General features: G+C 45.2%; 1 protein-coding gene across 2 annotated transcripts in view; it reads right to left on the bottom strand.

Moving 5' to 3' along the window:
- Nucleotides 1-19,436, bottom strand: part of LOC112256359 (GPI ethanolamine phosphate transferase 2) — a 122,404-nt gene that overhangs the window by 27,789 nt on the left and 75,179 nt on the right. The window contains exons 9-11 of one of the 2 annotated variants that reach the window (XM_024429560.2): nt 16,746-17,182; nt 10,127-10,318; nt 943-1,523 (exon numbers count right to left, since the gene is read on the bottom strand). In XM_024429560.2, the coding sequence (XP_024285328.1) occupies nt 1,313-1,523; nt 10,127-10,318; nt 16,746-17,182 (840 nt within the window). In that variant the 3' untranslated portion in view covers nt 943-1,312. Of the gene's footprint in view, nt 1-942; nt 1,524-10,126; nt 10,319-16,745; nt 17,183-19,436 lie in introns of those variants that run through there. The other variant, XM_024429558.1, reaches the window with a different exon arrangement.

Here is a 19,436-nt window from a genome sequence, read left to right on the forward strand (position 1 = left end):
GTTGGTGGTGCTGCAGCTGAGCAGGAGCTGAGTGTTCCAGCGGGGTTGGGGTGGTGCTGCAGCTGAGCCGGGGGTTGGTGGTGCTGCTGCTGAGTGTTTCCAGCGGGGTCGGTGGTGCTGCAGCTGAGCAGGAGCTGAGTGTTCCAGTGGGGTCGGTGGTGCTGCAGCTGAGCTGGAGCTGAGTGTTCCATCGGGGTGCTGCAGCTGGTGCTGCTGCAGCTGAGCAGGAGCTGAGTGTTCCAGCGGGGTTGATGGTGCTGCAGCAGCTGAGCAGGAGCTGAGTGTTCCAGTGGGGTCGGTGGTGCTGCAGCTGAGCAGGAGCTGAGTGTTCCAGCGGGGTCGGTGGTGCTGCAGCTGAGCAGGAGCTGAGCAGGAGCTGAGTGTTCCAGTGGGGGTCGGTGGTGCTGCAGCTGAGCCGGAGCTGAGTGTTCCAGCGGGGTCGGTGGTGCTGCAGCTGAGCAGGAGCTAAGTGTTCCAGCAGGGGTTGGTGGTGCTGCAGCTGAGCAGGAGCTGAGTGTTCCAGCAGGGGTCGGTGGTGCTGCAGCTGAGCCGGAGCTGAGTGTTCCAGCAGGGGTAGGTGGTGCTGCAGCTGAGCAGGAGCTGAGTGTTCCAGCAGGGGGAGCTCGGTGGTGCTGCAGCTGAGCAGGAGCTAGTGGGGTCGTGTTCCAGCAGGGGTAGGTGGTGCTGCAGCTGAGCAGGAGCTGAGTGTTCCAGCAGGGGTCGGTGGTGCTGCAGCTGAGCCAGAGCTGAGTGTTCCAGCAGGGGTAGGTGGTGCTGCAGCTGAGCAGGAGCTGAGTGTTCCAGCAGGGGTCGGTCGGTGGTGCTGCAGCTGAGCCGGAGCTGAGTGTTCCAGCAGGGGTAGGTGGTGCTGCAGCTGAGCAGGAGCTGAGTGTTCCAGCAGGGGTCGGTGGTGCTGCAGCTGAGCCGGAGCTGAGTGTTCCAGCGGGGTAGGTGGTGCTGCAGCTGAGCCGGAGCTGAGTGTTCCAGTGGGGTCGGTGGTGCTGCAGCTGAGCTAGAGCTGAGTGTTCCAGCTGAGCTGGAGCTGAGTGTTCCAGCAGGGGTTGGTGGTGCTGCAGCTGAGCAGGAGCTGAGTGTTCCAGCAGTGGTCGGTGGTGCTGCAGCTGAACCGGAGCTAAGTGTTCCAGTGGGGTCGGTGGTGCTGCAGCTGAGCCGGAGTTGAGTGTTCCAGCGGGGTCGGTGGTGCTGCAGCTGCATTTGGTTCAACCGCCTGGGATAGGGGTTGGGGCCAACACAACCAACAGTGTCAGGGGGTAAAGCCACATTCCTTAGCTGTTCCACATTATGTAGCACATCACACGCCCTCACAACGTCGCAGACCATTTTGGGCTTGTACAAAAGGTTTCTGCCTGAGGAATCGAGGCAGCGCCATCTGCCCTTCAGAAGCCCGATGGTGCGCTCCACAACAGCGCGTACCTGGCGCACGTTGTAGTTCCTCTCCTCTGCACTCTGTGGATTGGTGAAAGGGGTGAGCAGCCACCGCTGGAGAGGATATCCACTGTCGCCTGCAAAGTTGGTGAATTGGTTAGGCACTGCAGTAGAGAAAAATTGCAATTGATTTAGAATTTCTACATTACTCATCCGTACCTAGAAGCCAGCCACAACACTGCTGTTGCTCCATATGAATGAGTCATGGGTTGACCCAGGCCACCGAGCCACTACATTAGTCAATACCATGTCTGCATCACATATGATTTTGACATTAATGGAATGATAACGCATTCGATTAAAGAAAGCAAATTGATTATCACTCGGTGCCCGTATAGCAACATGAGTGCAGTCAATAGCACCAGGACATTGCTGCAAATTGCACTTTTTTATTTGCCTGTTCACCCACCGTGTAAGGAAACGTTATGTAGCGATGCGTCAATCCAATTATACCTCCTAACACGTCTGGCATAACGCGGCTATAGGTTGGCTGAGAGATCCCTGACCTGTCAGCCAATCCCTTTGAAAGGTGCCAGAAATCCGAGGGTTGTGGGACAGGCACGTCTTGGTTTCTGCGGGTGCTTCTCTGTGAAGCTGGGCCCACTACATACAGCACAGAGATCCAAGAGAACAGCTCTTGGTAATCGGAACCGGCTCTTAAAGCCACTCATCATCATTGGCCAGTAAATCTTGCTGGTCTCTGAGAATTCGCTCTCTCCAGACAGTGCCAAAGCAGCCATTGTGCGTCATTACGCATTGTAATTGCATGCCTTTTTATACCCACCCTTTTGATTGTCAAAGCTACCCAATTGCGTAACACCTTCAGGTGTGGTAATTACCCTGATTGTAACAGACAAACATTGACATTGACAGTTGACACATTGACAGTTCTGCGCAACGAACACGTGATAACAATATATGAAACTGTGTACTTGTATCTGTCCGATTGAGGCATCGAAAACGGAATCAGTTTAAATGTAATTTGTCCTACTGTTCACCTTACTATTTATGAGAATGCATTTCATAACATGCGAGTATTGTTTAATAATTACAGATCCGATTTAAACTGTACAACATATTTGAGGGGTTCTTTTGCAAAAAACGATATCTCCGTTTGTATTTATTATCCTAAATCAGGTTTTTTTGTGGTTTTTTTGTGTGCACTCCAGGGAACTCTTCATATATAATACGTCAGAGGTAATATTTCAATTTATTTTACATAATGGTATCAATTTCAAAGCGTTTCTAGTTTCACCCTTCCGCCATGGGAGTCGCAGTTCTAATTTCCCCAGTTTATGTGCGTACGTATGGGTCAATGTGTCCGTGGAGGACCAAACATTCTCCGGTCATGCCTTCTTTTGTGCCTACGCAACGTTTATAAATGAGGCTCTGGATCTTTTCCAGACTGTAGTGTACAATTGCATATTTTTTTATGTTTTAAAAATTGCTATTGGTCTGTAACTTTTTCACATGTTAAGACCTGAGCGAGCACCATGTACACAAGATACAAGACCACTGGATTCTAGACAAGGTGGGGAGTTGAAGGGCAAGGCAATCTAGCAATTGATATGATGAAGGCAAGTACACAGATAAACACAGTCATTTCTCCTTTCAGCTGAGGTGTGCCCTCTAAGTCTGACACTGACCAAACTAGACTGGTCCGATTACACACTTACGCAATTCTGACAAACACCGACAACCTCGTAAAAAAGATAAGTCCAAAAAGATAAACACAAGTCAGTTTCCCAGCCTCTTGATTCAAATTCATGTGTGCTATTTGTAATAGCAGAAGTCAAAAGGACATCTGCTTTGACTAAAATCCATACGGATGAATGAATCATGATTTCTCTGCCTGTTATTATGGCACGCAGAACATTTTCTGCGTCATCGCTCATCGGGAAAAGGTATGACAACAGTAGATGCCATGTAGCTTCCTGGCAGGTAACCATGGAGACAGGGTTGTGTGAACAAGAGTCAGGAGTTTTTAATGTGAGGACCCTCAGGAGTGACAGGGTGCAGATAGTCAGCCTGCCAAACAGCAAACCCCCTGCAATCCTTAGTTCAGTGTGTGTGTGTGTGTGTGTGTGTGTGTGTGTGTGTGTGTGTGTGTGCGTGCGTGCGTGCGTGATAGAGAGATATACATATGAAAATGTGCACCTAAACAATAAGCATGGATTAGGCCATTTTTACTGCTAGCTGCTGTACCTAGGGAAGGAGAGGCAGAGTAATTATCAGTAAAACTCTTCTTTCCTAGTGGGCAAAACATGCTTGAAATGACTTCACAATGAAAGTACAACTGGTTTTATGATGTAATTTAAACCTGTTTAGCCTGCTGGGAAAGCCCTCACCAGGCAAACCTCACTTCTTAAACAAGGTGCCTATAAAAGTAGAACACTCAAGTGCCCGCCTTATTGTCAAACACGCACTAGACTGACGGCGTGTCCCCGAAAGGGGCCAGACATCCTTGAATTTTAAGGAGCCTGTAGTGATAGGAGTGGGATAAGGGTCTGGTTCACTAGGAGAGGGAGTCAAGCAGGTGTTGTGCAATGTATTATTCATTCACTGGGTTTGTATTGCAGCCTTCATCCCTCAGATGATTGGCCAGCAGTTCCTTCTAACCCTGGAGTTGTGCCCTAGCTACATCTCTCACTTGTATATTATTCAAATGTTTTATCTAAAACACAAATCCGAGGTGGAGAGAATCCCTGCCCTTCTTGGTTCTTATGCTAAGCATAGCTGGAAATTGTTGTTTTGTTGTATTTATTCTAAGCATGGCGGGGGGGGCTGACTTGTTAGCTGGTTTGACTATGTGAGGATGAAGAGGAGTCTCTTTTTGTGTGTGAAGGTAAATGTGGTGGTATCTGGGCTTTTCCACAGGTGCCTGTGTGCGGGCTTAAGCTGGATGCTATTGCACGGAGCAACACAATCAGCAAATTAAATGAGCTGTAATTATGGCAAACAAACGCCACGTTGAGGCCAGTGTGTGTTGTTTGGGGTGAGCGGCACAGATGGGTACAGAACGAGCAAATGCAGACATGATGCCAGTCTCCTCTCGCTCTCTGCAGCGATGAGGCAAATGCTCTCGGGGGGGAAACCACACACAGAAATGTAAACCCTGGCATTTAGACGCCGGCAGAACAACCGTGCTAATAACACACTCTAATAAACTGACAGTCCATACCGAAAAAACAAGAGGAAGATTCTGTAGTGTTCTGGACACCATGGACTGCAGTCTGTGTTTTTCAGTCTGTCCATTTGTCTGTCTGGCAGTCTGTCTCGGTCTGCTTTCCTAAAGTACCTGTATAACTGGTTCAAATCAAATCAAATCACATTTTATTGGTCACATACACATATTTAGCAGATGTTATTGCGGTTGTAGCGAAATGCTTGTGTTCCTAGCTCCAACAGTGCAGTAGTATCTCACAATTCCCACAATCTAAAAATTAAAAAAATGGGATTAATATATGGTTATTGAACAAGGTGTGTATCCTAGTTAACTTGACTGATGACAGTGATGGGAACATCCCACAGCCTTGAATGAAAAGATGGGTGTGTCCTGACGTCAGTCATCAAAAAGCCGGAACAGCCATCTAGTAGGGCCCGGACGATACCAGCATTGCAATACTTGTTAGTGTAGTTCTGTCCTTGACCTGTTCTTGTCTATTAATGTTCTGTATTATGTCATGTTTCATGTTTTGTGTGGACCCCAGGAAGAGTATCTGCTGCTTTTCCAAAAGCTAATGGGGATCCTAATAAAATACCAAACATCTTTAGGAAACTTATTTTGGAAACAAACATCATCATGTTGTCACCCAGAGTCACATTTATTTATTTTCCAAGCTATAGCACACACTATTTTTCATAAAATAGGTTTTTAAAGGACCAAATAGATGTGTCTACTTCATGTTTTCATTTTCGCCATGTGAAAAAATATTCCTGATACTGGTGTCGTCCTGGGCACTACCATCTAGGAGAGTGAAGCACAATGGATCACTCAAGAGCGGACTCCAAACCCATGAGAGACACCCGCCAAGACACCTCACATTAGTATCAGTGGATTGGAAAGAAGATTAGGTAATGATATTTTTTTTTAGAAATGTTTGGAAATGTATTGAAATTTAAATACAGAAATATCTCATTATCTCATCTTTGAAAGTGCTTACAGCTGTGAGTCTCCAAGAGCTTTGCACACCTGGATTGTACAATATTTGCCCATCATTCTTTTCAACATTTTTCAAGCTCTGTCAAATTGTTTGCTGATCATTGCTAGACATATATTTTCAAGTCTTGCCATAGATCTTCAAGCCGATTTAAGTCAAAACTGCAAATAGGCCACTCAGGAACATTCACTGTCTTCTTGGTAAGCAACTCCAGCGTAGATTTGGCCTTAATATCCTAGTGTCTGGTGGAAAGCAAACTGAACCAGGTATTTTCTCCAGGAATTTGCCTGTGGTTAGCTCCATTCAGTCTTTTTTTATCTTGAAAAACTCTTCAGTACATAACGATTACAAGCATACCCATAACATGATGCAGCCACCACTATGCTTGAAAATATGGAGAGTGCTACTCAGTAATGGGTTGTATTGGATTTGCCCCAAACATAACACTTTGTATTAATTAAGGACAAAAAGTTAACTGCTTTGCCACATTTTTTTGCAGTATTACTTTAGTGCAAACAGGATGTATGTTTTGGAATATTTTTTATTCTGTACAGGTGTCCTTCTTTTCACTCTGTCAATTAGGTTAGTATTGTGAAGAAACTACAATGTTGTTGAGCCATATTCAGTTCTCCTATCACAGCCATTCAACTCTGTAATGGCTTTAAAGTCACCATTGGCCTCATGGGGAAATCCCTGATTCATTTCCGGAAATTGAGTTAGGAATGACGTAAGTGTTTTAATGCTTATTGACTCAAGACATTTTCATTGTTCATTAAATTGAATTGAATTTAAAAATCCACTTTGACATTATGGGGTACGGGGTATTGTGTGTAGATCAGTGACACAACATCTCAATGTAATCCATTTAAAAATGTTAAATACTTTCTGAAGGCACTGTATATAACGTGAACATTCGGGAACTAATTCTATGATTGTGACAGAGGGAAGCTTAGAACAGGAGATCACATCAGCTATAGGCTGAATGTGTGTATGAACAATTAGAGCTTCATTCTTATCCAGGCATGTCTTTGAAGACAGAGAGACTGAGCCTTACTTTGAACCCCTCATCCATGACACCTGAAATCCCCGCATGTGTGTATTTTTGTGTGTGTGTGTGTAATGTGCATGCGTGTGTGTACTCAGAGATTCCGATGAGAGTCAGAAATAATATGCATCTTCATGAGGGATCTGCATGCATAAATGTTCCCAAATGAAGTGTCAGCACAACTAACATTTAAAAATGACAATAAATAAAGGGACTGTTTTTGGGCAGGTGTAAAGCACTGCAAGAACCAATTGAGATACTATGTGTAGTTATTTTCTAGTACAAGCTGTGCTTTGACAGAACTCACAACAGAACTTTGAAGATATTTCAGCAATTTTTGACACCTCGATTGCAGTGGTGTGTCAGTTCTATGTGCTCTGGAGTAGAGTTAGTGGTAACTATTCGGCTTCGAAGCAAGTGTCCCTATACTTAAAAGGTCCAAACAATAACCTTGATAGATCATTGAAATGTTTATAGCTACTCAGCCACCCTCTGAACACAAGGTGGTTTCTCTAGGATAATGAGAAACATGACATTGCTTAAGTATCCCTCAATCGTTACCTTTCCTCACAGGAAGGGGATTATAAAAGATGAGATATCAAACAAAATCCCCAGAACAATGGAAATGAATTACAGCTGGGAGCTAAGTGATGTTCGGGAGAACATTTGCATTGCTATGGCATCTCAGGGACTAGTAACGTAACTACGCAATAATGATATTTGGAACAACGTATGTATCCTCTACATTTTTGCCAGCATTGTGTCAACTCTGGTGCCTCACTTCATTTTTAAGGGACTTTTGTCTCCAGTCCCATATCTTATCATGAGTAACATTTGACAGTACATACTTGTCTTGCAGTGGCTGCTGAAGAAAATACGATGTCGCTTTGACTACAATACAGATTTTGACTACACTATTTCTCTAAAAAAAGGTAGAATCTGAGGAGTTGTTTTGTTTCAGATCCCAGGTGCAACATCCACTGCTGTTGTGCCATAGAGCAAGGCACTTAACCCCAAAACACAGGGGTGTTGAAACTCGGGAACACCCTGTGCTGCTCTCAAGATTGGACTATGTTTGTGTGTTATCTGGGGGAGTTGGGAGTAGAACCTCAAACTACACATTTCTGATATAATATATAAAGTATTATAGTACTATTCTATTCAGTATGGTGCTGTAACACAAACGCGTCCATGCCCTTCACAGCAACTCAGGTGTGTTCAGATAACACAGAAGCCTCCCAGGGTTGCTGGGAGATGTATTTCATCACAGAGGCAACCCCGGCCCTTAAGCCACTCCTGTAATTCACATTAACTGCACTGGGCTGAGATATGATTCCACGTTGTCATTTAACAAGAGGATGGGTCATATCAGTGGGGCAGATAAAGGCTAGTCACAAAGACTGGAGTACTCCACCATACTGTATGCCACAAATTACATTCACATTAAGAGCCAATCATATGTGTTCTGTGACACCTGACGTAACCCCCCAAAAAAACTATTTTGATTACATTTAGGATTAGCTGAACTAGTGAGAATGCATGGCTTAGCATGGCTTTCTCACCTTAGTCGATGTGTGGGAACGTGCACCGGTATTTTCCTACTAGCACTGACTTTGCTGATATCTACATTCTTGAGGAAAAATGAATTTACTACGACTGATATGTAGTTGTCTCACCTAGCTATCTTAAGATATACGCACTAGTTGCAAGGGGCTCTGGGTACAAGCGTCGGATAAATAACTAAAATGTAAATGTTAAAATGTGGTACAACATACACAGACTAGTTTTAATACTGGCCTATCGACGCTATAATGATGTGAGGTAAAATGTTATACAATATTAAAACTACATGGGAAAACAAAAAACGAACAACAGCAAAATCACAAGTGATAAAAAAATAAAAAGTTGTGACTATTACAAAAATGCTTGATGATTCAAAGTGCCTCTTAAACCACATCACTTCCCAGAATGGCTTTCCTTATGCCGGAGGTACATGACAATTCCGCTTTTTCAAAATGACAAAAACGGTCTGATTGATGACCCCATCTGGTAGGGGGGTATGACTCGACAGCGTCTGCAGGGCCATATCAATCATGGCCACTCATCAGGCCGAGGACGGGCGGCACGACAGCAAAACGCGAGACAGCATGAGACCCAGAAATTCCAAGGCCCCTTTTCCCTCCATTTTCTGTTGACTCTACAATGCTCTTTTGGAGGCATTTGATAGAGCATCTCCTCACGTGAAACAGATGAAAGAATAGAAGAAAGGAGGGGGAAATAGAGGGAGGAATAAATGTGGGCACTCAATCCCTACCTACCAGCTCCTTACAGCAAATACCAGCAAATGTCACAGGGTATTCTGTATGATTTTAAAGCTAAGGACAGGAGAAGGGTGATTCAGTTATTATTGGGAGAGAAGACTACTGCATAGAGAGCTATACCAAGAATTGTTTCCTCATAAAAATAAATGAAATCTCAATTTGCCATTTTTTGTTGTTGCTGTTAGTCAAGCCCAACTGCCTTACGAAGCACACACAAAAAGATGCAGCCTGAACTATCATAGCGAGTCAGTGTGAAAGACCCTCTTTCAGCAATGTGGGCCAGTGTGATGAGGCACAAAGGATGAAGGGGTCTCATGCTACCAGATTAGCCTGGCTGCGAGTGATCGAGCTGGGGCCGTTGCTGTTGTGGACTCAACTTAATGGGAATGCCAGGAGGTTGCCACGGCGCAAGCATAAACAACTTCCTGTGGTGATTAATGACTGGGCGACTTTGCATGGTGGCGTTGTCAATTATAGGGCAGGATAACTGGGCAGTGGGGCAGGATAACTGGGCAGTAGCACCTGCATACTCATTGTGTTCTTGCAGTGGGGCTGAAGATGGGCTGCAGCTGGCTGGTGGGCTGGTGAGAGGCAGGGAGGGAGTAAGGCAGGCAGGGAGGGAGTAAGGCAGGCAGGCAGGCAGGGAGGGAGTAAGGCAGGCAGGCAGGCAGGGAGGGAGTAAGGCAGGCAGGCAGGCAGGCAAGTAGGGAGGCATTGACCCGAGTGGCAGGGCGAAGGAGCTCCACATTTGGTGATTAGAAATCAAAAGCACAGGGGTAAACAAAGTGATCGTTATCTTTTCTTCCTCTATGTATTGCTGTGTATTTTATCCCAATGTAGGCCTTAAAGATGCAGTCCGGGATCTTAAGCCTTTACACATTTTTTACATATTGTACGAATTGGAATTCGTAAAAAAATAAGGTCAGGACGAAACATATCATACAAAATGGATAACATAGTACACAATTTTCGGTGACCCGTTTTGGCTCATGACAAAAGTGTTCATTAACTAGTGTGATGTGATCACCTATCAAAAGGCTCAACAAACACATGCAATACAGCATTTCTTCAGATTTGATGCAAAACCGCAATTGCATAAAAGGGCGATTGGGAAAGAGTAATCACTTGCCACATAATAGTCGGCGAAAACTTACTTGGACATGTTTCCACCGGAATGTTGCCATGGTAACACAACATTGCCCACAGCCGCCCGGTAGCTGTAGACACCCAGAAGGCCGAGGGCCAGGGCAATCTTGGAGACCCAGGAACATCGCCGCTGGACCAGGAAGTAGATAAGAGCCAATGACATGGCGGCCAACAAGGACAGCACCGTCTTGTGTTCTGAGCTGTAGAGACAGAACAGATGAACATTTAAACCACTGTAAAACTGCACTAATTACAGAGTAATTCGTTTTTGAACAATATTGCAGTTTAGTGCAGCAATTCTGCAGTTTAGGGCTGTAATATTGAAAGCATTAAGCTATTTGTTTCAGAGCTCAGAGGCATTTTGCGTTGGTAAAATGTTGCCCTTATCTTTCCATAGGAGGTTGTTTCCTTGGACTCAGTCATACACTGAAAAATAGAAGGGGAGTACTAACTAAGAATAGCACCTTCACTGTACTCAGGTCCCACTGTTCTCTACATAGGAAGGGCTAGTGGAAATGAGAGAAAGTCCTTGGCTCAAGATGTACACCTTCATTACAGTAATGCGAAAGATTACACATTTGCATGTCCATTTCTCACAAGTACTCTAATAGAAGTCACTCAAGGGCAAAACATGGCGATTTTCAAATCAAATCACCATAGTATTCTAAGGGGAAAAGTCTGTAATGATGTTGGCTACAGCAGCGGATGTAAAGCTGTTTCGGCTACATTTTCTTGTCTGAACACACCCATTCAATGTTAGTAGGGACAGGGCAATTAATCCTAAACGAGTTGAGAATGGGAAAAAAATGGGAAAATCTCCGGCAAGCAATAGAGTAAGAAGGTGTGCGGTACAATAGCTCGAAGGGACCTTCCTTCTTTGTCTCCTTTCCTCCACATCATCTACTCTGATGAGAAAGGACTGGACTGGTGATAGCAACTTCCCAGTAAGCATCAACTTTACATGTACCCTTCTTTTGCATTCATAACACTGCAGTTGAAAGAGAGGAGACAAGGAAGAGGAGACCACGTTCAACTTTTTAGATGCAGCCCAGCTACGCCAGAGGAACAGCGTGGCCCTGGTATCGGGGCAGGGGGTTGGGTCAGGGAAGGGGAACAGGCGGACACCTTGGGGGAGGAACATGAAGGAGGAACGATGCCCGAGCTCATTACCCAGTGTACCCACTCCACATAGAACAGGGGGAATATGGGAAAAGGGGCAGCACCAGACAGGGTAAAGGCCAGCTAATGACGACGAGAAGGAAATTCTAATTCCACAATACGCTGACCCTGGTGCCCCCCAGCGCAAGGCATTCGTCTTGTTACATGTGTCACCGCGAGAATGCTAATGGAACAGAGAAACCTCGGGTTCAACAATGAGAACAGCGGGTTCACTGACAGTTCCTCAAACTTTCTTGCCAGACTGGAATGTTTTTTTTTTTTTTTTTTTTGTACATCTCTCCGAGAATCCTAGTGTGCGATGCTTCACGGATAACAATCTTATTCCGGCTCTGATTCGGAGGCAATTAGGGTTTGTTATCTTGGCCCTAAAATCCTTCTGAAGCTAGGACAGCAGAGACCCTGCCCATCTTCCCGAAAACATCTAAAACCCAACCTTTTCAACGAGTATCTTAAATCCTACCTCTTCAAAGAGCTATCTTAAGATGAACGCACTAACTGTGAATAAAAGCGTCTGCTAAATGACTAAAATGTAAATGTAAAATGTAAGAATTACAGGGAAGTCAGAGAGAGGCTTTTAACACACAATGGAAAGGAACAGACTAATGCTACCTGCAGAGACAGCCAAAGATATGATTCATTAGCTCCTACGGGAGTGACTCCATTTTTATTTATATCCTTGCTGTGAGGAAACTAGCCACCATTATGGTGCTGTAGAGACAATACGGTAAGTTAACAGACAACAGGCTCTAACGGATAACACTCAATGCGCTTTCTCTTGGTCTATACAGTGAATCTTATTTCATTCATTAGCCTAAATCTTTTGCCAAGGTATAGTACCGTAGATTCACCAAGTTTTCTGTATGTTCAGAATCTCACTCACTTTGAAGTCAGACTATTGGATGACAACGTTTTATTGAAACATGGTGACAATTTAGTTAATAGGCCATGCGGGCAATGCATTATAATATGGTCATGAGCATGTCATGTCTGAGCACTTCATGCCTTCCTTAGGAAAACCTCTTAGTCTTTATACGCCATGTTGAGTCTGCTTAAATGAATAGGAGCCCTGAGGTAGATTGGATTTCACATTTGTCCATATATTGTAGAGTCTACTTTGCCTAGGCAACACTACAAAGAAGCTAGGTAAAATAAATGACATATTGCAAGTTTTCTGGCCTGTGGGGAACTTCACTGGTCGTATCTTTTTTAAGACTTAACCTCTGAGTGCTCTAACTGTTATGATGCTGCAAAATGGCTAAAGGAGCAAATCATTCAATTATATTATGTGAAGAGTCATTCCAGGGCTAACCATATACTTCAAATGAACTTTCCCTGGGTGTTTACATCCATGTCACATAATCCTGTGGGGGGAAAAAAACAAACAAAAAAAACCAAACTTTTTTTGTTGTACATTTTTCTTCACATAGGCTTCCTTCCTCTCGCATCCAACCAAGCAACTAACTGAGACTTGATTCACTGTGCTGGCCAGAGCACATATCTAATGGGATGGAATGGGCCCTGGTTTAGACTGGGAGACAAGCCCGGACTAGCCATCTGTCTGTGTGGCAGTTCTGCAGCCTTGAGGGAGCTCTCCAAGGACGAATAATGACTATGTACACAATACATGGGCAGACAATGAAGCACGTTGACCCGATTTGTGAGGGATGAGTACGGTGCAGCTATGCAAACCAGGTGAAAGACTAGATTGGAAAACCAGCATATGAGAGTTTCAAGTTTCAATGTCACATGCACAAGTAGAGTGAAATGCCTTTCTTGCTAGCTCAAAATCCCACAATGCAATAACCAATGACAATATAATACTATGAAAAAACAGAAATAAGAAGAACACAATAAGTAAGTAAGCATACTATATACAGGGTCAGTTCCAATAACATATTTACATTGGGCAGGGATACTGACGGAGGTAGATATGTATAGGGGTAAGGTGACTAGGCAACAGGATATAAGTTAAACAGAGCAGCAGCAGGTTGTATGTGAGTGGCTGTGCGTGTGTGTAGATGCAGTATAAATGTGTGTGCATATTATGTGTGAGTGAGCAGATGATGGTGGGTGGGGGGTGTGTGTGTGCGTGCGTGCGTGTGTGTGTGTGTGTGTGTGTGTAGGGCCCAGTGAGTGTGTGCATGTGTGTGTAGGGCCCAGTGAGTGTGTGTGTGTGTAGGGCCCAGTGAGTGTGTGCGTGTGTGTGTAGGGCCCAGTGAGTGTGCATAGAGAAAGTGCAAAAATAACAATAAAAGGTCAATAAAGATACAAGGTTTACTCAGATCGTCCGTGTCAGCTATTTTGTTAGCTATTTATCAGTCTTATTGCTTGGGGATAGAAGCTGTTCAAGAGCCTGTTGGTGCCATACTTATGCACCGGTACCGATTCCTGTGCGGAAGCAGAGAGAATAGTCTATTGCTTGGGTGGTTGCAGTCATTAATAATTTCTCTGGGCCTTCCGACCACACTGCCTGATATATACTGAACAAAAAAATGTACGCAACATGCAACAATTTCAAAGATTTGAAATAATATAAAGAAATCAGTCAATTGATTTTTTTTATTAGACCCTAATCTATGGATTTCACATGACAGGGCAGGGGTGCAACCATGGGCCTTAGAGGGCATAGGCCCACCCACTGGGGAGCCAGGCCCAGACAATCAGAATTTGTTTTTCCCACAAAAGGGCTTTATTACAGACAGAAATACTCTTCTCAGCACCTTCAGACAATCCCGCAGGTGAAGAAGCCGGATGTGGGGATCCTGAGCTGGTGTGGTTACACGTGGTCTGTGGTTGTAAGGCCGGTTGTATGTAGTGCCAAAATCTCTAAAACAACGTTGGATGTGGCTTATGGTAGAGAAATCAGCATTAAATTCTCTGGACACAGTTCTAGTGGACATTCCTGCAGTCAGCATGCCAATTGCACGCTCCCTTAAAATTTGAAACATCTGTGGCATTGTGTTGTGACAGAACTGCACATTATAAAGTGCAATTTTGTTGTCCCAAGCACAAGGTGCACCTGTGTAATGATCATACTGTTTAATTAGCTTCTGGATATGCCACAGCTGTCAGGTGGATGAATTATCTTGGCAAAGGAGAAATACTCACTAACAGGGATGTCAACACATTTGTGCACACAACTGAAGAGAAATACGATTATTGTGCGTATGGAAAATGTCTGGAGTTTTGTATTTCAACTCATGAAACATGGGAACAACACTTTACATGTTGCGTTTATATTTTCGTTCAGTGTAGATGTACTGGATGGCAAGAAGATGTGCCCCAGTGATGTCCTGGGCTGTCCGCACCACCCTCTGTAGAGTCATGTGATCGAGGGCGGTGCTATTGCCACACCAGACATTTACTTTTTGAGGATTTGAGGGCCCATGCCAAACTTTTCCAACCTCCCGAGAGGGAAGCGGGGCTGTCGCGCCATGTTGACGACCGTGCGCTTGTGTTTGGATCATTTTAAGTCTTCAGTGATTTGGACACCGAGGAACTTGAAGATCTCGACCTGCTCCACTGCAGCCCCATCGTTGATCGTTCATGATCAGCTCCTTGGTCTTACTGACATTGAGGGAGAGTTTGTTGTTCTAGCACCACACTGCCAGGTCACTGACATCCTCCCTGTAGGCTGACTCATCTTCGCCAGTGATCAGGCCTACCACCGTCATGTCGTCAGCAAACTTGATGATGGTCCTGGAGTCGTGCGTGGCTACGCAGTTGTGGGTGAACAAGGAATAGAGGAGGGGACTAAGCACCCACCCCTGTGGGGCCCCTGTGTTGAGGGATAGCGTGGCGGAGGAAGTCCAGGATCCAGTTGCAGAGGGAGGTGTTCAGAGCACCAAGCTTGGTGACGAGCTTGGAGAGGACAATGGTGTTGAACGCTGAGCTGTAATCAATGAACAGCATTTTCACATAGGTATTCCTCTTATCTAAGTGGGTGAGGGTAGTGTGGAAAGCAATTCAGTTTGCGTCATCTATGGACCTGTTGGGGCAGTATGCAAACGAGTGGGTTTAGGGTTTAGGGTGTCTGGGATGATGGAGCTAATGTGTTGCCAAAACCAGCCTCTCAGAGCACTTCATGATTACAGATGTGAGTGCTACAGGGCGGTAGTCATTGTGGCATGAAGCTTTAGAGTTCTTGGGGACAGGAATGATAGTGGTCTTCTTAAAACATGTGTGGATTATAGACTGGGACAAGGTGAGGTTGAAAAGTACCCTAATATGCCTGCCAGCTGTTCTGCCCATGCTCTGAGACTGCTCCCTGGATTACTGTCGGTCCCGCGCCCTTGCAGGTGTTGACCCGATTAAAGATGTTTCTCACGTCAGCCTTGGAGAGCGAGATCACCCAATCCTCTGGGTCGGTGACGGCCATCCCACCCGGCACGACGTTGCTGTTTTCAAAGCTGGCATAAAATGCATTGAGTTGGTCGAGTAGAGAGGCATCATTTGGGCAGATCACGGTTGGATCTTCCTTTGTATTCCGTAATGGACCGTAGCCCCTGCCACATGCGGCGAGCGGCGGAGCCTGCGTAATTTACATGGTCATTTTGCTCATTTGGTCATAGCGGTAGTTGTTGTACTTTTTGTACTACCATAACTCTAACAGGAAGGAGGGAAAATCATGTTGGAAACGAGGATGAGCTCAGGAACTGAAGTCTCTTGGACAGGCTAAGACTTGAGACCAGCTATATGTATTCCTTTCATACAACATAGTCATAACTGACTGGGAAGACAGCCTTAGTACTGCCTGTGAGTCGGCCCTCCAGAACTGTAATCTTCACAAGCTAATAAGGCACTCCTGTGTTGTGTGAATGGAAAGGGGAATACCTAGTCAGTTGTCCAACTGAACGGCATCAACTGAAATGTGTCTTCTGCATTTAATCCAACCCCTCTGAATCAGAGAGGTGCGGGGGGGGGCAGCCATAATCAACATCCACGTCTTCGGCGCCCTGGGGAACAGTGGGTTAACTGTCTTGCTCAGGGGCAGAACGACAGATTTTTACTCAGAAGTAGAGTTGCACTTCAGTGACGGTGCGTCGTGAAAGCCATTGAAGGCTGGAAACCGGGCCCAGATCTGAGTGTATGATAGGGGTATGAATAAAAGATGGAGGAACTGTTATACTCAAGCAGTAGACTTGTTCTACCGCTTCTCCATGAAAGCACTGCCGATGGCCTTCACAAAGCAGAATTATGCAAAATGTTGCTTTAATGAATTGGTCTATGTATCAAATAGTGAATCTGAACTGGCAAAAAGCAAGCTAACAAAAACGCAGATATTTTCCTAAAGGCCACTTCAAATTAAGAAAATGTAATATATTCAACTACCACTATATGGTAGTGTATGGCACTCCACTTATACCAACATTTATCATGTGTGAAGTAACACACAGCACAACAATAAAAAGCAAGTATTCCAGTCTATTCAAACCTCAGCACACCCACCTGTTGAGCCAGTGTCCCAGGTCAGGCAGATGAACCCACTGCACCCCGGTCTGGTTGAGCGAGCGCAGCAGACGGCAACACGCCAGGGTAAGCAGCGGTGTTGCCAGGGCCAGCCACCTCTCTGAATCTGCGCCTGTCACCCCCAAATCAGTCAACGGTGAGGCGACCGCATACCCCTCTTTGGAAGGAGGGAGGCAGTCTTTGTCCTCCGAACACCCTATGACGCCAATGTTGGCACTGCGCTCCCGGAAGTACTTGCGACAGACGTCCTGGAAGACGACCAGACAGAGGGTGTTGAGCAGGAAGTACCAGACCTGGTGCTCCTCCTCCACGAAGCTGCTGGCCGACAGGCTAAGGGTGTGGCCAGCTGTGCCAGCCAGGAGCAGAATGTCAAGTTCCGACAGCGACCACCCACCGCCGCTGGCACGGGATGGAGACTAGGGGAGAATGAGACAAAGAGAAGATGTCATATTAGGCTCACAGGGCGCTACTGGAATATAAACAACTAATTACACATAAACACATTGGCCAAACCACAGCATAGAGTTGACTTCACATCAAAGCAATACAATTAATACAGAGTAACCTAAACTTACCAAAACGATCAAGATAAAGGCTGCAATTAAAATCACGGCCAATACGTTCTAGTTGAAGTCATTTTAACACAATAACATATCAGGGACCACAGATGCCCCAACCTAGAAAGAGAAGGCTTTTTGATGGCGTTCCCAAGATCCTGACCTAAGCTGTTAGAAAGCAGAACAACAACAACAACAAAGAGAGGGTCTATTTCTATTCTAGGACCATGCGTGTGTTTGTGTGTCTGTGTGTTTTCGCCCCACACTGAGTTGTAAAGTACTCCCCATGGTCCTGTGAACTGGGGCTTGTTGTTGACTCAGTACTCAGGGGGAGCCTGACAGAGTGAGTAAGTGGACTACTCTGATCCCACTAAGTTAACGCACTGTCATTGGGGACAGCAGCTAAAACACACAGGGACAGAGTGTGTGTAACGTGCTTCAGGGCCACGCAGATCTATTGACTGACTATCGAAATCTATTGTCTGTATTGTAGTATTCATTTTCCTCCCTCACACTCCCTCAAAATGGTATGAGTAAAGGAAACATCATGAAATGTATTATTACACAAACAAAAGAAGGTGAAGTGATCGCTTTCCATAAACACAGGACCCCCCCGGTAGCGTGTCACGGTAACACGCTGCTCCACAGAGAGGGGCTCGTCCTCGCCAAGTGCCGCTTACGCATCGGCGGGTGGGGCGCACCATGCCGCAAGCTCAGCAGAGGGGAAAACGGAATGCGTAAGCAGAACTCTGTTTGTGTAAACCAAAGTCAGGGGGGGGGAAACACCCTTTCTTTGTTCATCTCTCCTTTCTTCATCATCCCTCTCTCCCTCTGTTGCTTCAAGGTCCCTGAGCTGAGGGACAGAGGGTACTTGAATCGCAACAGCACAGCATTTGCCTGGAATGGTCTCACATCTGCCAATTTATCAGATTTGTTGGGGTTGGCCGGGATTTAATGTACTGTCTGCTTATGGCTAACCAAAATGAGTGTCAAACCGTGGCTATATTACAGTCAGGAACAACATTCGAATCAAATCACATTTTATTGGTCACAGGCGACAAATACAACAGGTGTAGACTTACTAACAAGCCCATTCCCAACAATGCAGAGTTACAAAGACAAATACTTCCTAAGTACATAAAAGGTAATAGTAACACAATAAAATAACAATAACGAGGCTATATACAAGGTTTACAAGTACAGAGTCAATGTGCAGGGGTACCAGGTAGTTGAAGTAATTTAGGTAATACAGTATGTACGTGTAGGTAGGGGTAAAGTAACTAGGCAAAAAGGATCGATAATAAACAGAGTAGCAGCAGTGTTGGTAGTTGAGGTAATATGTATGTGTAGGTAGGGGTAAAAGTGACCAATCAGGATAGATAATAAACAGAGTAGCAGCAGTGTTGGTAGTTGAGGTAATATGTATGTGTAGGTAGGGGTAAAAGTGACCAATCAGGATAGATAATAAACAGAGTAGCAGCAGTGTTGGTAGTTGAGGTAATATGTACGTGTAGGTAAGGGTAAAGTGACTAGACAATCAGGATAGATAATAAACAGAGTAGCAGCGTGGGTGAAGAGCGTCAAAGAGTGTGAAAGTGTGTCTGTGTGTTAGTGTGTGGCATTAATAGGCGCGTGTGTGTGTGAGTCTATGTAGAGTGTTTTATTTGTGTTGGAGTATCAGTGTAGTATGTATGAGTGGGTTGGTAAAGTCTACTGAGTGTGCATAGAGCCGGTGCAAAAAATATAAACAAATTCATTAATATAATAAAAGCGAGTCAATGTAAATAGTCCAGGGTCCAGTGGCAGAGGGAGGTGTTCAGTCCCAGTGTCCTTAGCTTAGCGATGAGCTTAGAGGGCACTGTGGTGTTGAACGCTGAGCTGTCGTCAATGAACAGCATTCTCACGTGTGTGTTCCTTTTTTATCCAGGTGGGAAAGGGCAGTGTGGAGTACAAAAGAGATGGTGTCGTCGGTGGATCTGTTGGAGGCGGTATGCGAATTGGAGGGTGTCCAGGGTTTCTGGGATGATGGTGTTGATGTGAGCCATGACCAGCCTTTCAAAGCATTTGATGGCTACAGATAGATGTGAGTGCTTACGGGGCGGTAGTCATTTAG

Source organism: Oncorhynchus tshawytscha, linkage group LG08, assembly GCF_018296145.1.
Source record: "Oncorhynchus tshawytscha isolate Ot180627B linkage group LG08, Otsh_v2.0, whole genome shotgun sequence".
Taxonomy (NCBI): domain Eukaryota; kingdom Metazoa; phylum Chordata; class Actinopteri; order Salmoniformes; family Salmonidae; genus Oncorhynchus; species Oncorhynchus tshawytscha.